General features: G+C 36.8%; 1 protein-coding gene across 9 annotated transcripts in view; it reads left to right on the forward strand.

Annotated features, from left to right (window-relative positions):
- The window catches only part of LOC109085048 (eukaryotic translation initiation factor 4 gamma 3-like), a 37,184-nt gene that overhangs the window by 7,444 nt on the left and 10,876 nt on the right, over positions 1 to 18,864 (forward strand). For 3 of the 9 annotated variants that reach the window (XM_042713106.1, XM_042713105.1, XM_042713109.1), the window contains exons 3-12: positions 1,379 to 1,552; positions 4,167 to 4,259; positions 4,555 to 4,587; positions 5,808 to 5,828; positions 10,567 to 10,746; positions 10,942 to 11,056; positions 11,860 to 11,963; positions 12,189 to 12,314; positions 16,862 to 16,991; positions 18,056 to 18,826. In XM_042713106.1, coding sequence (XP_042569040.1) covers positions 1,379 to 1,552; positions 4,167 to 4,259; positions 4,555 to 4,587; positions 5,808 to 5,828; positions 10,567 to 10,746; positions 10,942 to 11,056; positions 11,860 to 11,963; positions 12,189 to 12,314; positions 16,862 to 16,991; positions 18,056 to 18,826 — 1,747 coding nt within the window. Of the gene's footprint in view, positions 1 to 1,378; positions 1,553 to 3,703; positions 3,788 to 4,166; positions 4,260 to 4,554; positions 4,588 to 5,807; positions 5,829 to 10,566; positions 10,747 to 10,941; positions 11,057 to 11,859; positions 11,964 to 12,188; positions 12,315 to 16,861; positions 16,992 to 18,055; positions 18,827 to 18,864 lie in introns of those variants that run through there. The other 6 variants (XM_042713112.1, XM_042713110.1, XM_042713111.1 and 3 more) reach the window with 6 other exon arrangements.

Consider the following 18,864-nt stretch of genomic DNA (forward strand, 5'->3'; position numbering starts at 1 on the left):
GCATGCAAAGTGTTTTATATTGTTAGAAATTTGCCCCAGAAGGCAAATATTACCCGTTAATAAGAAAATAGCTTTCTGACAGCAAGCTGGACTGACATGAGGTTGAGTGAGCAGGACTGATGATGTCTGAACAGTACTGTAGTGAGGGAAGTGGAAGGGTGGGGTGCTTTTTTCTGCTGAGTTGGTCTTTCTCCTGTTCCTGCTTCCTGTGTTTGGTCAGAAAGCCCCTCGTTCTGGGAGCCATAGGGCTGCGTGTGTGATCTCACTCACCCCTTCTTAGCACAGAAGCACCCCACCCTGGAAAAGCCCAGGCTGCTGGGTAAGCTGCGTAATCTCTGCAAATAAGTGGGTCATTCTCCACCTGCTGATGTTGCCTGGGAAAGCCAGGAAGCCAGTCATGCGAAATTTCAGGTGTTTAGATCAGACTAACTGATTGTCCTTGAATACATGTGTTGTACGACCAAGGCAGAGATGTTTGTTTTACTGTAAGCTTCCAGATGAACACGTGTGGCTTGCAGATGCCCTCACAGTAGGTAAAAACAGGCCGCTCTCTGTTTGAAGCCTTTGATCTGCGAGGAAGACGACAGGACTGCAGGTTTCTTGTTTTCTTTAATGAGTTATGGAATAGCTCGGGCTGCAGTCTCTTCCGTGCAACCACCAAGTTAATCTCATTATCAGTTTCTGGCCCGCATTTGCAATTTTTAATTACAGCAGCAACTTTAAAAATCCAGGGAGAACTGACAATGACACTGCAGTCTCTCATATGCCTGTATAAGCAACGATAACGGACTATAACTGCTGTTGCTGCTGCTGTAATGAGTATTCAGGAGAGTTTTATGCGGTGGCTGATTGCTATTTACATGTAAGCAGAGCTTGTTTGTTGTAATAGAAAGAACCGGTTTATTAGATGTAGTTCAGAGTACACAGGATAAAGCTTAATATCTATTGTTTAACACTATTTCGGATTTGTTCACAGTTAATTTGACCATGAAGAAAGCTGCCTCAAATGATGGCGTTTAAATTCAATGCATTTAAAAGGATTTGCTTCCTTAATGCATGTTTCTGGTATTACTGAGCATGATTCATCAGTTTTTGTCTTTCATCAAAATGTAATATAATCTGAAACGAGGTAAAGCCTCATACTCCACTTCATGGTCACAAGTTGTGTGGGAGAGCTAGTCCTCTAGACTAACTTTTTGGTCCCTTCTGGTATTTATGGCTCAGTCACTTCCAGTGCACCCCCTATTTTCATATTGTTACCAAATAAAACATTATTCAACATTTAGCATTACAAAAATAATTGTTAATGTCATTTCATATTGACTTTAAAAACAGTAATTTTTTAAATGTTGACGCAGTTTTCCCTTTGTTTTCTCAGGTACAGAGACCCCCTGGCCCCCTATATACAACACATGAAATCAACAAGGGACACCCTAACCTAGCGGCCACACCGCCGGGTCATGCCTCCTCCCCTGGACTCTCTCAGGTATCAGTTTCAACAATATCCACTGCGCATCTGTATCACCCTAAAGGCTGGGAGGCAGGAGGAGGGGTGAGTGCACCCGCACAACTGCCTGAGTCTTTCTGTCTGTCTAAATGTGTCTTTTTATGTGTTTGTATGCCTGGTAGGGCTGGGCAATATATTGAACATTTGTAATATTGTTATAGTGTAAATAAAAGTAGCCAACATTGTGACCACTGCAGAGATTTTATTGCAACTTTAATTTGATAGTTAAGTTTTTAAAGAGGTGAAAAATGAAAAAACAATTTTTTAAAGAAACCTGAGAGATTTCTGTACTTCCATTAAAAGTCCATTCCACCAAAAATACTACATAAAAAAAAAACAAATGCATAGCTGTTGTGATATGTAATGAATATTGTCAAAAGGCTCAAAATACTGAGAAACAAAATATTACATTTTAGCTATATTGGTCAGCCCTAATGCCTGCCACCGTTAACCAGCACATCAGTGTTTGGTTGTCATGTTTTTTCTCACAGATGCATTACACACAGATAGAGGGTCTTTAGAGGTCAGATGGAAGGTATTTCACATAATTAGATGCATATGCCAAAAATTTCCTATGACACACATGATATAAATAATTGATTTCTGTGGTAAATCATTTCTGATCTGTAGTAACACTGATTTCTTAGACAGGATGTCAAGCCTAGTGTGTTCGCTTGAGTTAAGACGGATTTGATCGTGTTTTTTGCACTCAGCAAATATTTGTTTGAGACCTGAGCAGATAGGATTGTAAGTTTACATAATCTTTGGGAACCTGCTGTGCTGGCTGTCAAACAGAAAGCAGTGCATCTTACTGTGATAATTAAATAAAGCTAGCAAACTAAGAAGATGCTTGACGTATAGTCGTACCTGTTCGCTAGAATCCTCTCTCTGATGTGAAGTGCTTTGCAATGGTCTGTATTGTTAATATTTGATAGAGACCTGGCATATCTGGGTATGCCGGATGTTCTCTATCATAATTAGCCTGCAGGTAAGATTTTAAGTGTGTGTGTCATTGTGTAAGTATGCCCATTACCAGTGTCCATGGGTGTATAGAGGTCCTCCGAGCTCATGCCTTGTCACGCAACCACACACGCAGCCACTCACGCACATGCACACTGTGCCCGGCTGACTCTGCCACAGGAATAGAAAGACTGTCAGGGTGACTCAGCTGTTCTCAAGCTTGTTATCTGTCTGAGATCAGGGCTCACATTCCCACTCTACGCCTGCACCACACTGCCAGCGCAACCGCCTATTAATAGGCTAAGAGTGTTTCAAAGGCTAAACCTTAATTACGCATCTACACTTTCCTCTATCAAAACCTGTGCATGTGAATGTAGAGGAAGAATCAGTGAGGTCTGTGGATGTCAGAGTTGGAGAGAGATATATCGGCTTCTATGTAGTGGTTTGAGGTCTGATTACTGTTAACTGCTTTTGTAACTGGATATTGAAAAATGAACACAGATGAGGTTTTTCCATGTGGGTGGCAGTGACTCCAGAGAACAAGCATGCAACACTCAAAAGGTGGAATAAAAGACTCTTAGCATTAAATCTTGTTATGATGCAATCAATTAATCATTGAACACAATCATAATTGTTCTGGCTGCATGCAAAAACAAACAGACAGCTTGATCAGTGTAGTCTGATTTATGAATGAATGACTCTGAGCTGGCTCTTTTCATGATTCGGTTAAAACACTCACAGACTTCCGTTTTGTTGGTTGGTAAATCCACCAATTCAGTGAAATTAAACAAGAAGTACAATTAAAGAAACTTCTAGAGTTATGCATATGCAAAATTGTTAAAAATGTTGAAAATGTATCAGAATCAAATCAGAAATCATTCTAATATGCTGATATGGTCACGCTGTCAGTGCAGTGCAGCAATGCATCAACTGATAAAATGAAAAGCTTGAATGCAATTTAAGTCACTTTGGAAAACCGTCTACCAGATGCATAGATGTAAAGTGAATGTAGCCCCCCCACACCTCACCTCTATCACACTAAACTCCCCCTCTACATACTGTCCTCTCTCTCCCACTTCGCTTCCTGTCTACATACTGTCCTATGTAAAAGGCAAAAACAAATCCATTAAAAAATCCACTATTTATAATATTTATTATATATATATATATATATATATATAAATTGCTTTTGGCCAATCATTTTTGAATCCTTTCAGGAAAACCGAAAGGTTTTAGGTTTCAACCCCACACTGGACAGCTCTCAGGCCATCACCATTCTTCCCCTTGAGCAAGGTCGACTGACGGTGAAATAAATGTACTGTAAGTTGTTTTGAATGAAAGCAACTGTTCTGTCATCCTGTATAGTTCAATATATCCCAAACCCAGTGGCACACAAATGCTCCGTTTGCGCCCGCTCACGTCTGCTCAGGACTACGCCTCTATTTCTCTCTCCCTTTCTCTGCCTTGAAGGCAGCGTTGAGGAGATGGCAGATTTGTCAGTGTCAGCAGACCGCAGTGTTTGCAGCGGCAGGGAGTGGACACACTCACTCTGTCACCCACACTCACATAGCACATGCTCACTCAGCTGTAGGGATTTTATCAGAGAGGATAATACTCACATCCATCCTAACTAGCTGTTTCTCTTTCTCTGCCGGTGGTCGTTCCTCCTCGACCTCACTGGGACCCCGTGACTCTGCAGTCTCCGTACACACTAGGGCAGAATGCCGGCACAACCCCTCTGGTCTACTCTTCACCAACCCAACCAATGAACGCACAGCCTCAGAGCCGCCCGGTGAGTGCCTGTAATTCCATGTCATCTTTTCAGATCAGAATTCTGTTAGAAATGCTTCCATTCTGCTGAGCGCTATGCTGTTGTTTATGGTGTGGTTTGTGGTCATTAGTAGGTGCTGTGTATATATGGTACATATAACATGCCTTGTGACATAGCTTCCTCTCAGGAAGTGCACTACATATTCCATGCACAGTTTGTGGTTTATGTGTTTGTGGGTGATCATACTTACCTCTCGCTTCTTTCTCTCTCTCTCTGATTCTCCCCCTCTGCCATGCCACTCTTTGTCTTCAATCAGTTTGCCCCTGGGCCTCGTCCTACCCATCACCAGGTAATGTACGCAAATGCATGGCCTCCTTTCTCACACCTCACAACTTTCTTAGACTAACATAACACATTGATCCTGTTCATTGCGATTATTTGGAGAGATTGTTTACAGCTCCAATACATTTAGGAACGAGAAATGTTGTCTTTCCAACATCAATCCATCATAAAAAGTGCTCCACACGGCTCTGGGGGCAGGGGGGGGGGGGTCAATAATGCGTTTGTGTAAGAAATATATCCTGGACAATATAAACATAAAAAACCATAATCTATAAAGTTGCAAATACATATATAAACAGAGAGATTAGGGGTTATAAAGTTGCAAATATGGATATTTTTCTTACACAAACGCATCTATTAGCTTTAGAAGGCCTTTATTGGTGTCTGTAGTGGTCCATTGTAAGCTTGACTAGCTACATGATCTACTACATTCAGGGATCAGCCTTTCTGGCTCTTTAAGCAGTTCTGACACACAGACAGAAACACATAATAATAAAATAAATGTCTGGGAACACACTGTTTACTAACATATGCATTTTAGAATCGTTTGTATAATTTGATTGAACTTTGAAGCTCACTGGGAATTATTGGATGTATAATTCTGCGTCCTGACTCCACAGTAATGGCCTTTTCATTGAAATCTGACCCTAAAGGCCATGTAAACATTAAGTTAAAGTCAAAAGGTTATTTTTCACTGTGTCAAATGAACATTCACTGTGTAATACGATGAATCCCAACTCTCTTTTTTTTTTTGTATAACCCACTATGACCTAAATGATTTATTTGAAGTACCCGCTGTGGTTCTAAAGAGATCCAAAATCCAAAAATGAATATTCATGTCATTTCAATCCTATATGGCTTGCTTTCTTCCATGAATCACCTAGAGAGAAATTTTGGAGTATATTGTCAAAGGAACTCAATTCTGTTTGAGACTATTTATCTTCCATCTAATTTTATCAGTTAATTGTGAGCATCTGTGAGAGTTAGTGTATTTCAGATCCCATTTCTTGAGTGCCGCCACATAAAGATGATGTCATTTGGCTACCTAAAAAGGAGAGCATAGTGCCCTCTTGTTTTGTAAATGGCTTTCCCTGAAGGAAGGGCTCTTTGCATGCTCTGTACTGCAGATCTCTCCTTAAGTATGTGTGTTAGTCTCTCTCTATCCCTCCATACCAGTTAGTGCATTATCCCATTAGCTTCTCTCTCTTTCCCGCTTCAATATTCAAGGGAGGATTCAGAACCATTCAGGTAATTTGCAGTTTTGAGGAAAATGCATGGCATGAAGTCCTCTGTTTCTCTTTCAACGTCATCTTCTCGCTTCCCTGCCCACTCAACAGCACTGTAGCCACCCACCCTAAAGACAGCAGAATCCTCCATTTCAGTTTACCTCTCCTCTGTATTATGTTCATGTTGGTCTGATTGGTTTTAAAGTGCTTGCTGTATTTGTATTTTGTTCGGTTTGCATGTTGACTGGATTCTTTGCATTCTTTCTATATGCATTGATTGCTTCCTGTTGGAAAGGGCTGCAACTAACGATTATTTTGCGATTAATCGGTCGATTATTTTTACGATTAATCGATGAATCGGTTTATGTAACTTATATTTTAGTTTTGCCCATTTTTCCCCAAGTAAATTATTAACAAAGGGTTTATCATTCAACTCTGACTTTTTAGAGATTTTAACCATTTGGCATTGTCATATCCTCATCAAAAACATACCTGGAGTTGTGTTTTATTATGTGTTCTTTATCCTTTGTCGAACTCTTCTGCAATCAAAACACTGACTATACATACTCTAGCAAATTTCACAAGGAGATTTCAAATAATGACCATGGCAATCCTTAGGGCTCCTAAAGTAGTTTAACATCCCGAACAAAGCTTATTAAGGAATATTTCAGAATTATTTAAAACATGCAGTAAATTGCATTTATTATTTTTTTTTTCCTGTAAACACACACCTTCCCTGGGAAACAGCTGTTATAGCATTGTAAACATCCTTCCAATAAAGTGCCAATGGCATGAAACCTGAATGGAACTCACATTTTAAAGTAAAATGTAAAGTAAAATCCATCAGAAGGTTGTCCAGAAAAAAAATTGGACACACAAAAAACCTGCTGTGTGAAAAAGTGAATGCTTAGAAAAAAGTGCATTTTTCAAATCATTTAAACATTAACCTGGGTCAGTCAGTCATAATTATGCTGCATAACTGAATTATGAACTGCGACAAAGCTTTAAATGTTAATTGTTAAAAAGCAATGTTATCAGCTTTAAATACTAAACATTTGCAAAAACATTGTACTGCAGAATCTGCACAAATAAAAGTCTTTGCACACTGTGATTTTCCATCGGATTTAAATATGTAGTGGTCCTTATAACAGTGCAAAATTCAAAAATGTAAATAAAGCGATAAATTTAGCTTATGCCTGAACTGACAGGAATTCGACTACCTGTGGGAAATGAGGCAGCAGAACACTATTCACTCATTATTTGAGATGAAAAACATTGCAGTGCAAAAAGGTCAACATGTCCCAAATGTTCAGGGCTTAACAGTTATTTTGGATGAATACTTCCGCTTTTTTTTTTTTTTTCTTACTCGAGCTTACTTTCACTGCCGCCTGCCTCAAAATCACGCTGAATGCTGCAGACAGAGAGACGCTGTGCGGGAAGCACGTGACATAAAACGAGGCCAGCTATTCAAATAAGTAAAGTATGTTGAGTATGGTCACCGCAAGATTTAAAAAATTTTAAAATGAGCTGGAGCGTAAAACCTAGGGGCTCATTACTGCCTACACTTTACGGCAATAAAAATGAGCCGCTTATTTAGCAAACGAATCGATTACTAAATTAGTTGACAACTATTTTAATAATCGATTTTATCGATTAAATCGATTAGTTGTTTCAGCTCTACATTGATACTGCTAATGTCGACGGGTGGATTCACTGCTCTGCAATGTTGAAATACTCTAGGAAACATTACTGCTAAAATGCAGACATTGAGACTCTGTGTGACTGTTATAGGATGATTTTTCATGCTTCATTCTGTAATCATTCATTCACTACAGCACATAAATACTATACAAAAAGAAGAAATAAAATTTACACTAGAAGACATAATTATTATAAAAAAAGAATAAGATAAATATAAAACATTCCATACAACAACAAGAAAACAAACATTTACCAACAACAGAAAAAATGTCAAAAAAATAATAAAATAATTATAATATTAACAAGCAATTATAATCTCAAAATATATAACACTATCGTTCAAAAGCTGGGGAAAAGGTAACAAAATATATAACACTATCGTTCAAAAGCTGGGGAAAAGGTAAGACTTTTAAAATGTTTTTTAAGGAAGTCTCTTATGCTCACCAATGCTGCATTTATTTGATCTAAAATACAAAAATACAGTAAAAGTATTAAACAACATAAAAACAAAAAAACAAAATATATAATATATATTTCAAAATGTAAAAGATAATCTTCAGTGTCTAAAGATCTTTCAGAAATCATAATATGCTGACTCAAGAAACATGTCTTATTGTCAATGTTCAAAATATTTGCACTTCTTAATATTTTTGTAGCCCAGCACATGTGAAACATTACTGTGGTTTTACTTTGGACTCATGGTTCTGTCGATCCTGAATGTGACACTGTGGTGTGTTTAGGTATTATTTATGAATTATAAACTGCTGTTACAAGCTGTCACTCATGACCCAAGAACCAAAGTTTCATTAACCATATTTTAACATAAAAGGAATAAATTATGAAGTAATTTAATGATGTGATGAAAGAGTATTGCATTAATATGCCGATTGTTGTCTAAAACTTGACAGCATCATTTGATTAAAACAGATTTTAGTCTTCTCATTAAAAAGCATCATTGTCTCTGTTTATGATAGACCGGTCAGAAGAAGATCTGTTCCACTTTGTCCTTACAATTTATGTAAAAAAATAAAAATAAAAAATAAGCCGCTTAGCAGAGTGATATTAAAATAATCTCTAAGCTTGTAATGTTAACTTAATAATGCGATGTGGCATTGAGACTGTCAGGAACTCATTCTTCTGAGTAAAATGGATGGACTGCAGAACTATTATGTTAAAAGTAGTTTCAGGCCAGGGATGGAAATTCAGTTCAAAAGCAGTCAAAAAGAGGCAAATTATTACATTCACACTAAGAACATCAGTTCTTAAATTACAGCTTGTTTTGTAACTTTCATAGACTTTCATAACATGTTTTGTGTTAAGCATTGTGCTTCAGACTTCTGCTGCAGGTACTTACTGAGATAGATCAGTGAAGCCCCCCCCCCCCATTTTCATTGGAAGTGTGCCTATGATGCCTTGAAATGCTGCCTCTGTAGGTAGAGCTGCTGGCTCCCGATCATCTGTGGCAGATAGAGTAATGATGCATCTGCAGATAGTACAGCTACTGTCTGTGTTCAAAGAGCTGCATGCTGACTGTCCTTAAGGGAACTCTGCTCTATTGGCCACACCCACATTCTCCAATTACTGCGTGTTTTGGTCTACTGTCAGCATTAGAGAGTTCAAGACTGTTTGCCTATGACAGGCTTCTCCCAACTGCTTAATAATTAAAATCCTTTTCTCGTCACTGCAATTCACTGTACTTTAGGGTATGCTGGTTCAGACATTGTAAATGTTTGGTATTTTTTTAATTAAGGGTTTCTGTTGGATCAGTCAGTCTCCATGTGCTCTATATTTGGTCTAATATAGTATAATCTAATAAAAATTATTATATGTCTAAATATATGACATGATAAACATATAGCAACAATTTAGCACACGGCTGTAAATTTTTTATGGTCTGTTTTTAAAAAGGGTGTTAATGTGTTCAAACATTTGGGGTAGGTAAGATTTTTTCGAAAGATTTCTCTTATTCTCACCAAGACTGTTTTTATACAGTAAAAATATTTTGAAACAATTACAGTGGTTTTCTATTTGAATATATTTTATAATGTGTGATGTTTCTAATGTTTCTGTGATGGTAAAGCTAAATTTTCAGCATCATTTCTCCAGTCTTCAGTGTCACATGATCCTTCAGAAATCATTCTTATATCCTGATTTGGTGCTCATAAAACTTTTCATGTTGTTGCTTCTTAATAAATACTTTTTTAATGATTCTTTGTCAAACATAAAGTTCAAAAGAACAGCATTTATTTGAAATAGAAATCTTTATTGTCACTTTTGATCAATGAATGCATTTTTTTTCTTTCTTATTGACCCCAAACTTTTAAATAGTAATGTTTTTTTTTTAATCAAAAATAGCTAAACTTAAAATTACAATATGGAACGAACAAGCATTTTCTGGAATGACTTCTGTTTTCCATATACACACACAATGACAATTGTTTAAATGTGGCTGTCCCTTCTAAAATGTTACAGTGTGACCTTTGTGTACAAAACATAATTAAGCACCCAGAATAGGAGTGACACCCGTATTTAACCGCAGTGTGTACATGGCTCTTATGACTCACATATTTCCTCAACAGTTAATACACTGATTCAGTGGGAAGCCAGTTGTATGGATGAAAAACAATAATTCACTGTTGTTGTCTGGGAATCGGTACACAGTCGCAAGAGTGAGATGCTTGTGTCAACAGGTATATTTGAGGGATTTATAAAAATAAATTTCTCTTTATAGTATAGCAAAGAAGCTGATTTATTTTACTGGTGGTGTTCGGACTTGAAAAGAAAAAGCTCAAACACCCTGATGTGATCTGTTGTGAAACCATTGTAACAGAAGTCTTAGTACCTCGGTTTTGTTTTAAGTGCATGTTACTTAGGATGATGTGTTCTGTGTTTGTTTCTTGCATGCTTTTACATAAAGAGTTGTACAAATATGTTTACTTCTTCAGTGGACGTCTTCAGATGCCTTCTTAGATACACAACATGGCTGAAATGTTGCACTTACCAGTTTGCCAGCCTTCCCAAAGGTAAACCACATAACTGTTCTATCTCTCTCCTCACAGTTTTTCCAGAGGACGCAGATGCAAGCGGGGCGGTCCACCATTCCAAGCAACAACCCTTCTATTCGGCCCACATCTCAGACCCCCACAGCAGCCGTCTACCCCCCCAATCAGCCCATCATGATGACCATGGCCCCCATGCCCTTCCATTCCCCACAGACAGCGCAGTACTACATCCCTCAGGTCAGACAGCACAAGACTGCAGACAGGAATCACATTACACTTACTATATCTGGACCATGTGTTTACATCAGGATGTTTTAATGTACTAGACTTTGTTGTGTTGTTTACTAGAGTTTTGTCCAGTTGATGTGTTATTTGCAATTATATATATGTGTTGAATTGTCACTCATTTGTTTGTCATGTGTGACTCTACAGTACCGTCACAGTGCTCCTCAGTATGTGGGGCCTCCTCAACAGTTCCCAGTCCAGCCCACTGGACCCAGTACCTTCTATGCTGGACCCAGTCCAGGGGACTTCCCAGCACCTTATGGTGAGTTTAGCAACCGCCTTCCTGACTGGTCGGCCCCCTGTGGATTGCAGTTGACTTTCTCATGTTGTCTGCTGACTTACCTTGTTTCACTGTTTTAATGTAGTGCAGTAAGTCTAAATTTTTAGAATGAAAAACAATATTTTAAGATTAATCATCCTGCTGTGTTGGTTTATTTATTTATTTTTTTTCAGTTGTGAAATGGTTTCACAATTTTGGTAGCTGACAAATTTGTAAAAAAAGACATACAAATAAAAAATTATATATATAAGAGAAAAGGGAATGAATTTAATTGCACTAAAAGTGCAGAAAAGGGAAATAGCAAAAAAAAAAAACTATATATATATATATATATATATATATATATATATATATATATTGTTTTGTTTTTTTTGCTATTTCCCTTTTCTGCACCAACTATATAAAATACAGTTTTAAAATAAAATGTAAAAGAAAAATTGATGATAGTAGGCAACAGATTTCATTATCGAATTGCAAACATTTTTTGGTTTTATACATTTTTAATGGGAAGTTATATAATTAAATAAAAAGGGTTATTATATTTACAAAACAATTGTGCACAAACTGCATGGCATAGCCTATTCATGCATTTATATTTGTATTCATAGCCTTTAATTTTATTGAACATTAGGCAGAACATTGAAATTATGTTTTTCAGCTTGTACAGAAAATAAAATTAGGCTTTCTTATCGGATAAATCAATTAATCAGAAATAATCAACAAAATAATTTCTTTTGGTGTGAATGAGTCTAAGGAACTTGTTGTCTTGTGCGGTTTGTGAGCAGCAGGAACTTCCTACTATCCTGGGCAGTCCATCTACACACCATCTCCACCCATCATAGTGCCTACACCACAACAACCTCCACCTGCTAAGAGGGAAAAGAAAACAGTGAGTGTCATCATTGCATACACTGAGTATCTTAATACCAGAAAAAATACTTATATAAAAAAAATAATGCTTCAAATGATAAAACATTGAAAAATAAAATTTGTATGTAATTATCAAGGCTTGAGAAATGCTGAAGAGGAAGTAGATGATGCTTCTGATGTTTTATCATTTAATTCTCAGACTCTTTATTGTCTAAGATTGTTTAAGTATTGTTGTATTGTTTAAATCCGTATCCGAGACCCCAACCAGGGTGGCAAGGATGTGACAGAAGAGATATTATCAGGGGTGGGCGGAAGTCGGAACCCAACCCCACCGGTGGGACGGCCCTCCTCTACTCCTACACCTCCACAAGTAAGACAGCCAATCACAGAGACCAAATCAAACACAAAAACCCATATGCTCACATACAGATTTAGCTGGATATCACTCCCATTCTAATTTCTGCACCTTGGGAATGAGTTCTTTTGACTTGAGCCAGTAAGCGATCACTCAGAACACCCTAGCAACTGCATATTTATCTTCTTATCTAAAGCCACAGCTTATGTCCGTGGGTCAGCACCTTTACTTAAGAGTTTGATCTTTTACCCAGAGGGCCACCAATTTTATGCTATGCATTTTTAATGCAGAACTTTGTCACGCGTGTTGTAGCTCTGCCTCATGATTGTTTGTGTCATCCTGATCCCTGTGTGTTCCCTTTACAGTGACTCCTCATCTACACACTCTAGAATATCTCTAGTCCTCACTGTGCCTAATCTAAAAAGGGGTTTTCAAACTGGGGTCTATGGGCCACAAGGTGTCCTTGTCAAAAGTGATATAAAAATGTTTTAACAAATATAAATAAACAATTATAAAAAAAATCACATAGTATTGTAAAAAATAAAATCTTTTAGATCTTTTAGAATATAGATTTTTACTATATTTTTATCTTTATTTTTTAAAGAAAGTAATACTTTGATTCAGCAAGGACACATTAAAATTGATCAAAAGTCTTAATAAAGACATTTACATTATTACATAAAAAAACTTTATGCATCAAAGAATCCTGGAAAAAAAAGTCATGGTTTCCACAAAAATATTTAGCAGCACAGCTGTTTTCAACATAGATAAAAGTGAATAATGACCACCAAATCAGCATATTGAAATGATTTCTGAGTGATCATGTGAAACTGTTTTACTGTATATTTGATCAAATAAATGCAGCCTTGGTGAGCATAACAGATTTTTTTTTCAACATTTTAAAAAATCTTACCAACTTATATATATAATTTGTGTTGTATCTTCTTAGGGATTTTTTTCTTATTATTATTAACTTTATCTTGTGTTGTATCTTCTTAGGGATTTTTTTCTTATTATTATTAACTTTAGCTTGCTCATTACTTGATTTGTAACAATATTTATTATGCAAAGTGCTACACAAATATGAATTAAATAATTCCAACCGTGTATATGAAGGATATGTTTTATACATTAAGTTAATATTTATGTTAAGTAAGTAGTTTACAGATAAAACCCAGTCATTTCTTTTAATTTTAGTCAAATCTATGTATGTGTGTGTGTGTGTGTGTGTGTGTGTGTGTGTGTGTATTAAACACTCACCTAAAGTATATATATATATATACATATATATATATACACACATACATACATACATACATACATACATACATCAGGGCTTGACATTAAGCCTTGACGTGCTTGTCCTTCCGACAAGTAAATCGTTCATTCACTTGTCCGAGTAAAAAAGTGAAAAAAAAGTTTTTGTTTGGCGTAAATATAATCTATTCTGAAGCAATAGTCTCATCCCTGCTTTATGAGGTCTTATTTAAATTAGCATTTTTGAGATATTTGCCTTAAATTGATTTCTACGACACTTGGTTGTTACCATTCAAATGAAATCAGAATCAACAAACTCCATCTTTCCACTGCGGAGGAAACTGAAGCTGTATCGAAAGTGGCATTTAGATGCATTTACTCAGACTTTTAAATGCATTTACACAGTAAAATTGCAAATGCATGAATAATGTTATAAGAATAAATGTTTCACTTTTTTAACATAAAAATACGAAATGTTGGAAAAATGAAATAATACTTTTAAATATGAAACCAAACCACCAGTAGGTGGCAGCAAGTCACTGTCTTAATGAGTGAGTCACTGATTCAATCAGTTCATTTAAACGGCTAATTCATTCAATAAATAAAGCAAGTGACTGTCTTTATGAATGGCTCACTGAATCATTGACTCACCCGATTCACTCAAAATGCTGAATCATTTAGTGATGAAACACCTCTGTGTGTTGCTCGGAGATGCGCGACTGTTCTGTTGTAGCTTTGCTACAGTCAATAATGTGTTTAAAATGTAAGTCAGTTAACATTAACTACTTGTTTATTTTACTACTGTTGTAATAATATCAATAATGTCACACTTGCAATCGTGCTGGTGCTTGGTCGTGTGATGTTGCTTACCTGTATCATATGTTATATAGAATAAGTATCTTTTTTCTACCGCAGTATGTTTGTTCATGCTTGTTTCTTTGTTTGTGTTGTTGCGCCTATTAGTTTGGATTTTTCCGTGAGTCAGACAGACAGGTGCACGAGCCTCAACTGACGCAACCTTGATACTGTCAATACATTATTCATCATCAGTCACCGCTTACACTAAAAGTAATAAAATCAGAATTGTTCTTACCAAAGTTTCAGTGCTGTCCTAGTTATTGTTTGTTATTGATGTTTTAATCAGGTTACTTGTCCGGACGGGCAAGTCAAGTCAGGGCCATAACCACCATAGACATTGAGGGGGACAAGTCCCCCCCAATAATTAAAAATGGCCAATCTGTCCTCCCAAATATTTGAAACTCTCGCATTGATCCACTGCACTACAGAGCAATCTGTTTTTAATGATGACAAAAAGGTTTAAAAGTTACATTGTCAGCCTGCTGAAAGAGAGCAAGGTGAGATGGAATGTCACAATAATTGAGGTGGCCAATCTAATCAAAGTAGGCGGGGAATACCAAACAAAAAAGCAGAGTGCGAATTCCAGAGCGAAGTGTCAGTTTAACGGTGAAAGAGAGTGAGGTGAGATGGAAGCTGCAAATCATTTAATATTAGTCAACTGTTTTTCCATACAAATGTTTAATGATCACTATATGATGCCCTAATGAAACAAACTACATGATTTATTCCCTTAAATATGGCCATTTTGAGAGCGAGAGGATAAAAATTGTGTATGTGAATTTTCTGTTCGTCTCAGTTATTTCATGAAACACCTCGTAGCTGTTGAGTAATGTCTTGAAACTTTTTTATTATTAAAAGGCGAGGGATAGTGTTGACAACATTTGTGCTGGCTTCTTAGGGCTCTGAGCTTACTTTTTTTTTTAGGAGCACTCGTAGATCTAAAAATACTTAGGAGCACAGTCAAAAAATTAAGGAGCCTTATCATTACGAGGTGACATCTGACTCCTTAAAGTGATTTACAGTAAGGGCATTTTTCTAATTTTATTACAAGTACCCTAGGCTATGTCAGCTATTATGTCAAATTCAAATGTGTATAAGCTTTTTAAAGTCCATTTAAACCAATAGAATAACAAGTAAGTATAAGTTAGCAATCATATTTAAACATTATTAATGATAATTTGTAGGCTACTAGGTGGCACAGAAGAAGACAAGAAGTGAATTCTAGGTGTGTAATGAGGCTCAGAAGTGGCATGAGTGCAATTCAATTCATAAATTTATGTTGAGATTAATGTTTTAAATATAACAATTTTAATAGGCTATGGAAATATTCAGTGATTGAAATGACTGAAATTATACTTTAAAAATGAAACTAAAACTGCTAGTAGTGGCGGCAGGTCACTAAATTTATCATTGAATGATTATATCAACTGATTAGTTCGAATGGCTGATTCGTACAGGAATGAAGCAATTATGAATGGCTAATCACTAGTTTAAAAACGCATGTTCTTTCATAAACAAAACACCGCTGTGTTTGCTTTTAGAGATGTGCAGCTTCTCAGCTGTGACTTTGTTTCAAACTATTTTTGTTGACAAAATCAAGCAATAGTGTTATAGTCAGACAATGCAAGTCACTTAATATTTCGTTTAGTGAATTGTTGTTTTAAATCAATATCACATTTCAAACTCCCTTAATATTTAATAAAAGCAGCCACTCCCCATAGTTCATCGCGATCTCACAAAGTTCCATTATAATCAATAGCCTACACGTGCAAAAACACGTTTTAAGTAGAAACCATAGACTCTCCCCTGATTACAAACACAAATATGCTGATCGGGTCAGTCGCACTGGTGCTCCTAAACATTTTTTGCATAGTCACACGCAGTAGTTTTTAGTCACAAAATATAGGATATATATATATATATATAAATTAGTCGGTTCCCCCCAATGTTAAAGACATGGTTACTGCCTTGAGTCAAATTCTCTTTCACTTGCCCCTTCACAAAATCGTTAATGTCGACCTGTGTGTGTGTGTGTTTGTGTATGTATATGTATAATTGTAAATTTTTAAATTTAATTTATTAACATTTAATTTTGATATGAACTTTTCACATGCACAATAAATTAGTCTCTGTACAAGAAAAGATATAGTTCTTATAATTTAGGACAGGGATAATTTTTTGAAGATCTTGGCATAAAATGGTTTAAAAACCCCTAATCTAAGGCACTGTCCCTGTAGATGGAGCACTCACTATGTTTTGACACTTCCTCTGTCTTCTCTCCCTGAACGTTAACAGTGTTTGTCTCTCCTCTGCTTTCTTTCCCCTTTTCCTCCCCATGTTTCTTCATTTCTGCCCCTCTCTCTCTTCTCCATTCTCTGTTTTTCTGTTTTTCCCGCTCTGTCTGTGTGCTGCATATGCGCTTGTGCCTTGTGTCTCTCTGTTGCTAGTTTTTATGTCCATACCCTCATTATCTACACTTTTTGTTCTTCAAATCCCAGCAGCTGAACTGCCAGGTAGCGAATCACGGGCACGTGGACAGCACGCAGCTCCTTTCTACACCCATCGACTTGAAAGCAGGTCAGGCTTCGCAGCAGTTGCCACCACCTCCTTCTTCTTGTTTTTAAAACCATGAAAGTATAGTATTTGCATTTCATGTCCAATGTCAAATCTGGGTTCTGAAGCAAAACTAGTTGAGAACCACTGATCACTTCTTCAGCCTTTTAATGTTTCTGAGGTTATGTAAAAGGTCACATTAAAAGCACACAGTATACTACACAAATAAAAAAAATTATTTATTTATTTATTTTGTAGATAATAAAAAGCTAAATTAATTTTCATGATTTAATAATTTTATATAGCCAACAAAATCACTGCAGATACTTTATATATTAAGTTATTTATTCATGCATGAATTTATTCATTGAAGCATGTATGTATTTATTTATATTTTAAATAAATAATATTAAATATGATTTGTTTGTTTCATTTTATTATATTTTATTATTTAATTACTGAGATGAATACAAGTACACTGTTATTTAATTATTAATTCATTTATTTATAGTTTAGTATTTAATTAACTAATACATTAAAAGTTTAAGATCAACACTTTCTGCAATTTTTTCTTAACTTTATATTGCCAACAAAATCACTGCAGATACATTGTATGTTATTTATTTATTAATATATTTATGTGGGTTTTGTTTATATTCTACTATTTAAATTGGTTTTACTTTTTTAACAAGAGCAGCACTTTCATGATGTTGCTTACTTCATATTGCCAACAAAATCAGTGCAAATATATTGTTTATATTATTAATGAATTCATTTTTTATATTTAGTGTATATTCTACTGTTTAGTTTTTAATGATTTATCAATCACATAGAAAAGCCTAACATCACTTTATAACTGTTGCTTTCTTTTATATTGCCAACAAAAACACTGCAGGCACATTGTAAATGTTTAATATATCACTTTGATATTATTTTTTATATGATTTTTGTCGCCAAAACCAAACTGGGAGAAAAATTTCTGTATTCTCAAAATATAATTTCTATATATATAACACAATATATTTTGTTTGTTTGTTTTTGTTTTATTTACCCTACTCTGCATTTCCTTGTTTACTTTATGGCTATAGATGACAAGCCAAAACTAGAGTTTGCCTCGCAAAGGTTTGCATCTCCAGGATTGCGGCCGCCAGAGACTCCATTGGAAAGAAGAGATCCTAGCAGCCCAGTCCAAGCGCCCTCTCCCCCACAGAAAACTGAGCTTCCCCCCTCCGGCCCAGAATCGGCCTCAAGTGTAGCAATAGCCCCAACTCCTTCCATACCTGCCTCAACAGTGGAGTCAGCTGATGCTCCGAGCCCATCAGCTGAGCCCGGCCCCACTAAAGCTATCACACCAGAACCTGAAAGCTCTGAGCCGGAGAAATCCTCCTCAGAGCAGCCCTCACCTCAGAGCCTGTCTACGTCCCTTGCCCAGCCTGAAAAGGTCATCAATGGGCTGACGGACACCGATGCTGCTCCCTTGAGTGAAGACTTGGAATCCCAACCCAGGGAAGTCTCTCCATTGCTGCCTACTTCCAGCGTGCCCCTGTGCCCCAGCTCGGAGCCCAGGCCCATCACACCGGCACTGGAGGCCGAGTCTGCGGCGGGAACGGCGGATACTCCCTCGCCTCCTGCTGAGGACAGCACTGGATGTCCTGTCACCCAATCCACCTCCGCTACTGCTGCTATCTCCACCACACCTGCTCCTCCTCCAGGCTTCACACACCCAAGTCAGGTTTCTGGAGGATCAGCCAAGAGACCCTCTACAGGAGCAGAGCTCAAAGAAACAGGGAAGGAGACGGAGCCCTTGCCGGACGAGAGAGTCGAGCCCTTCTTGCAGTCCACAAAAAGTTCAAGTCAAGGTGAGCAGTCGAAGTATACACCTAAGATGGATTGCCAT

The sequence above is a fragment of the Cyprinus carpio genome, chromosome A23, assembly GCF_018340385.1.
Source record: "Cyprinus carpio isolate SPL01 chromosome A23, ASM1834038v1, whole genome shotgun sequence".
In the NCBI taxonomy this organism is placed as follows: Eukaryota; Metazoa; Chordata; class Actinopteri; order Cypriniformes; family Cyprinidae; genus Cyprinus; species Cyprinus carpio.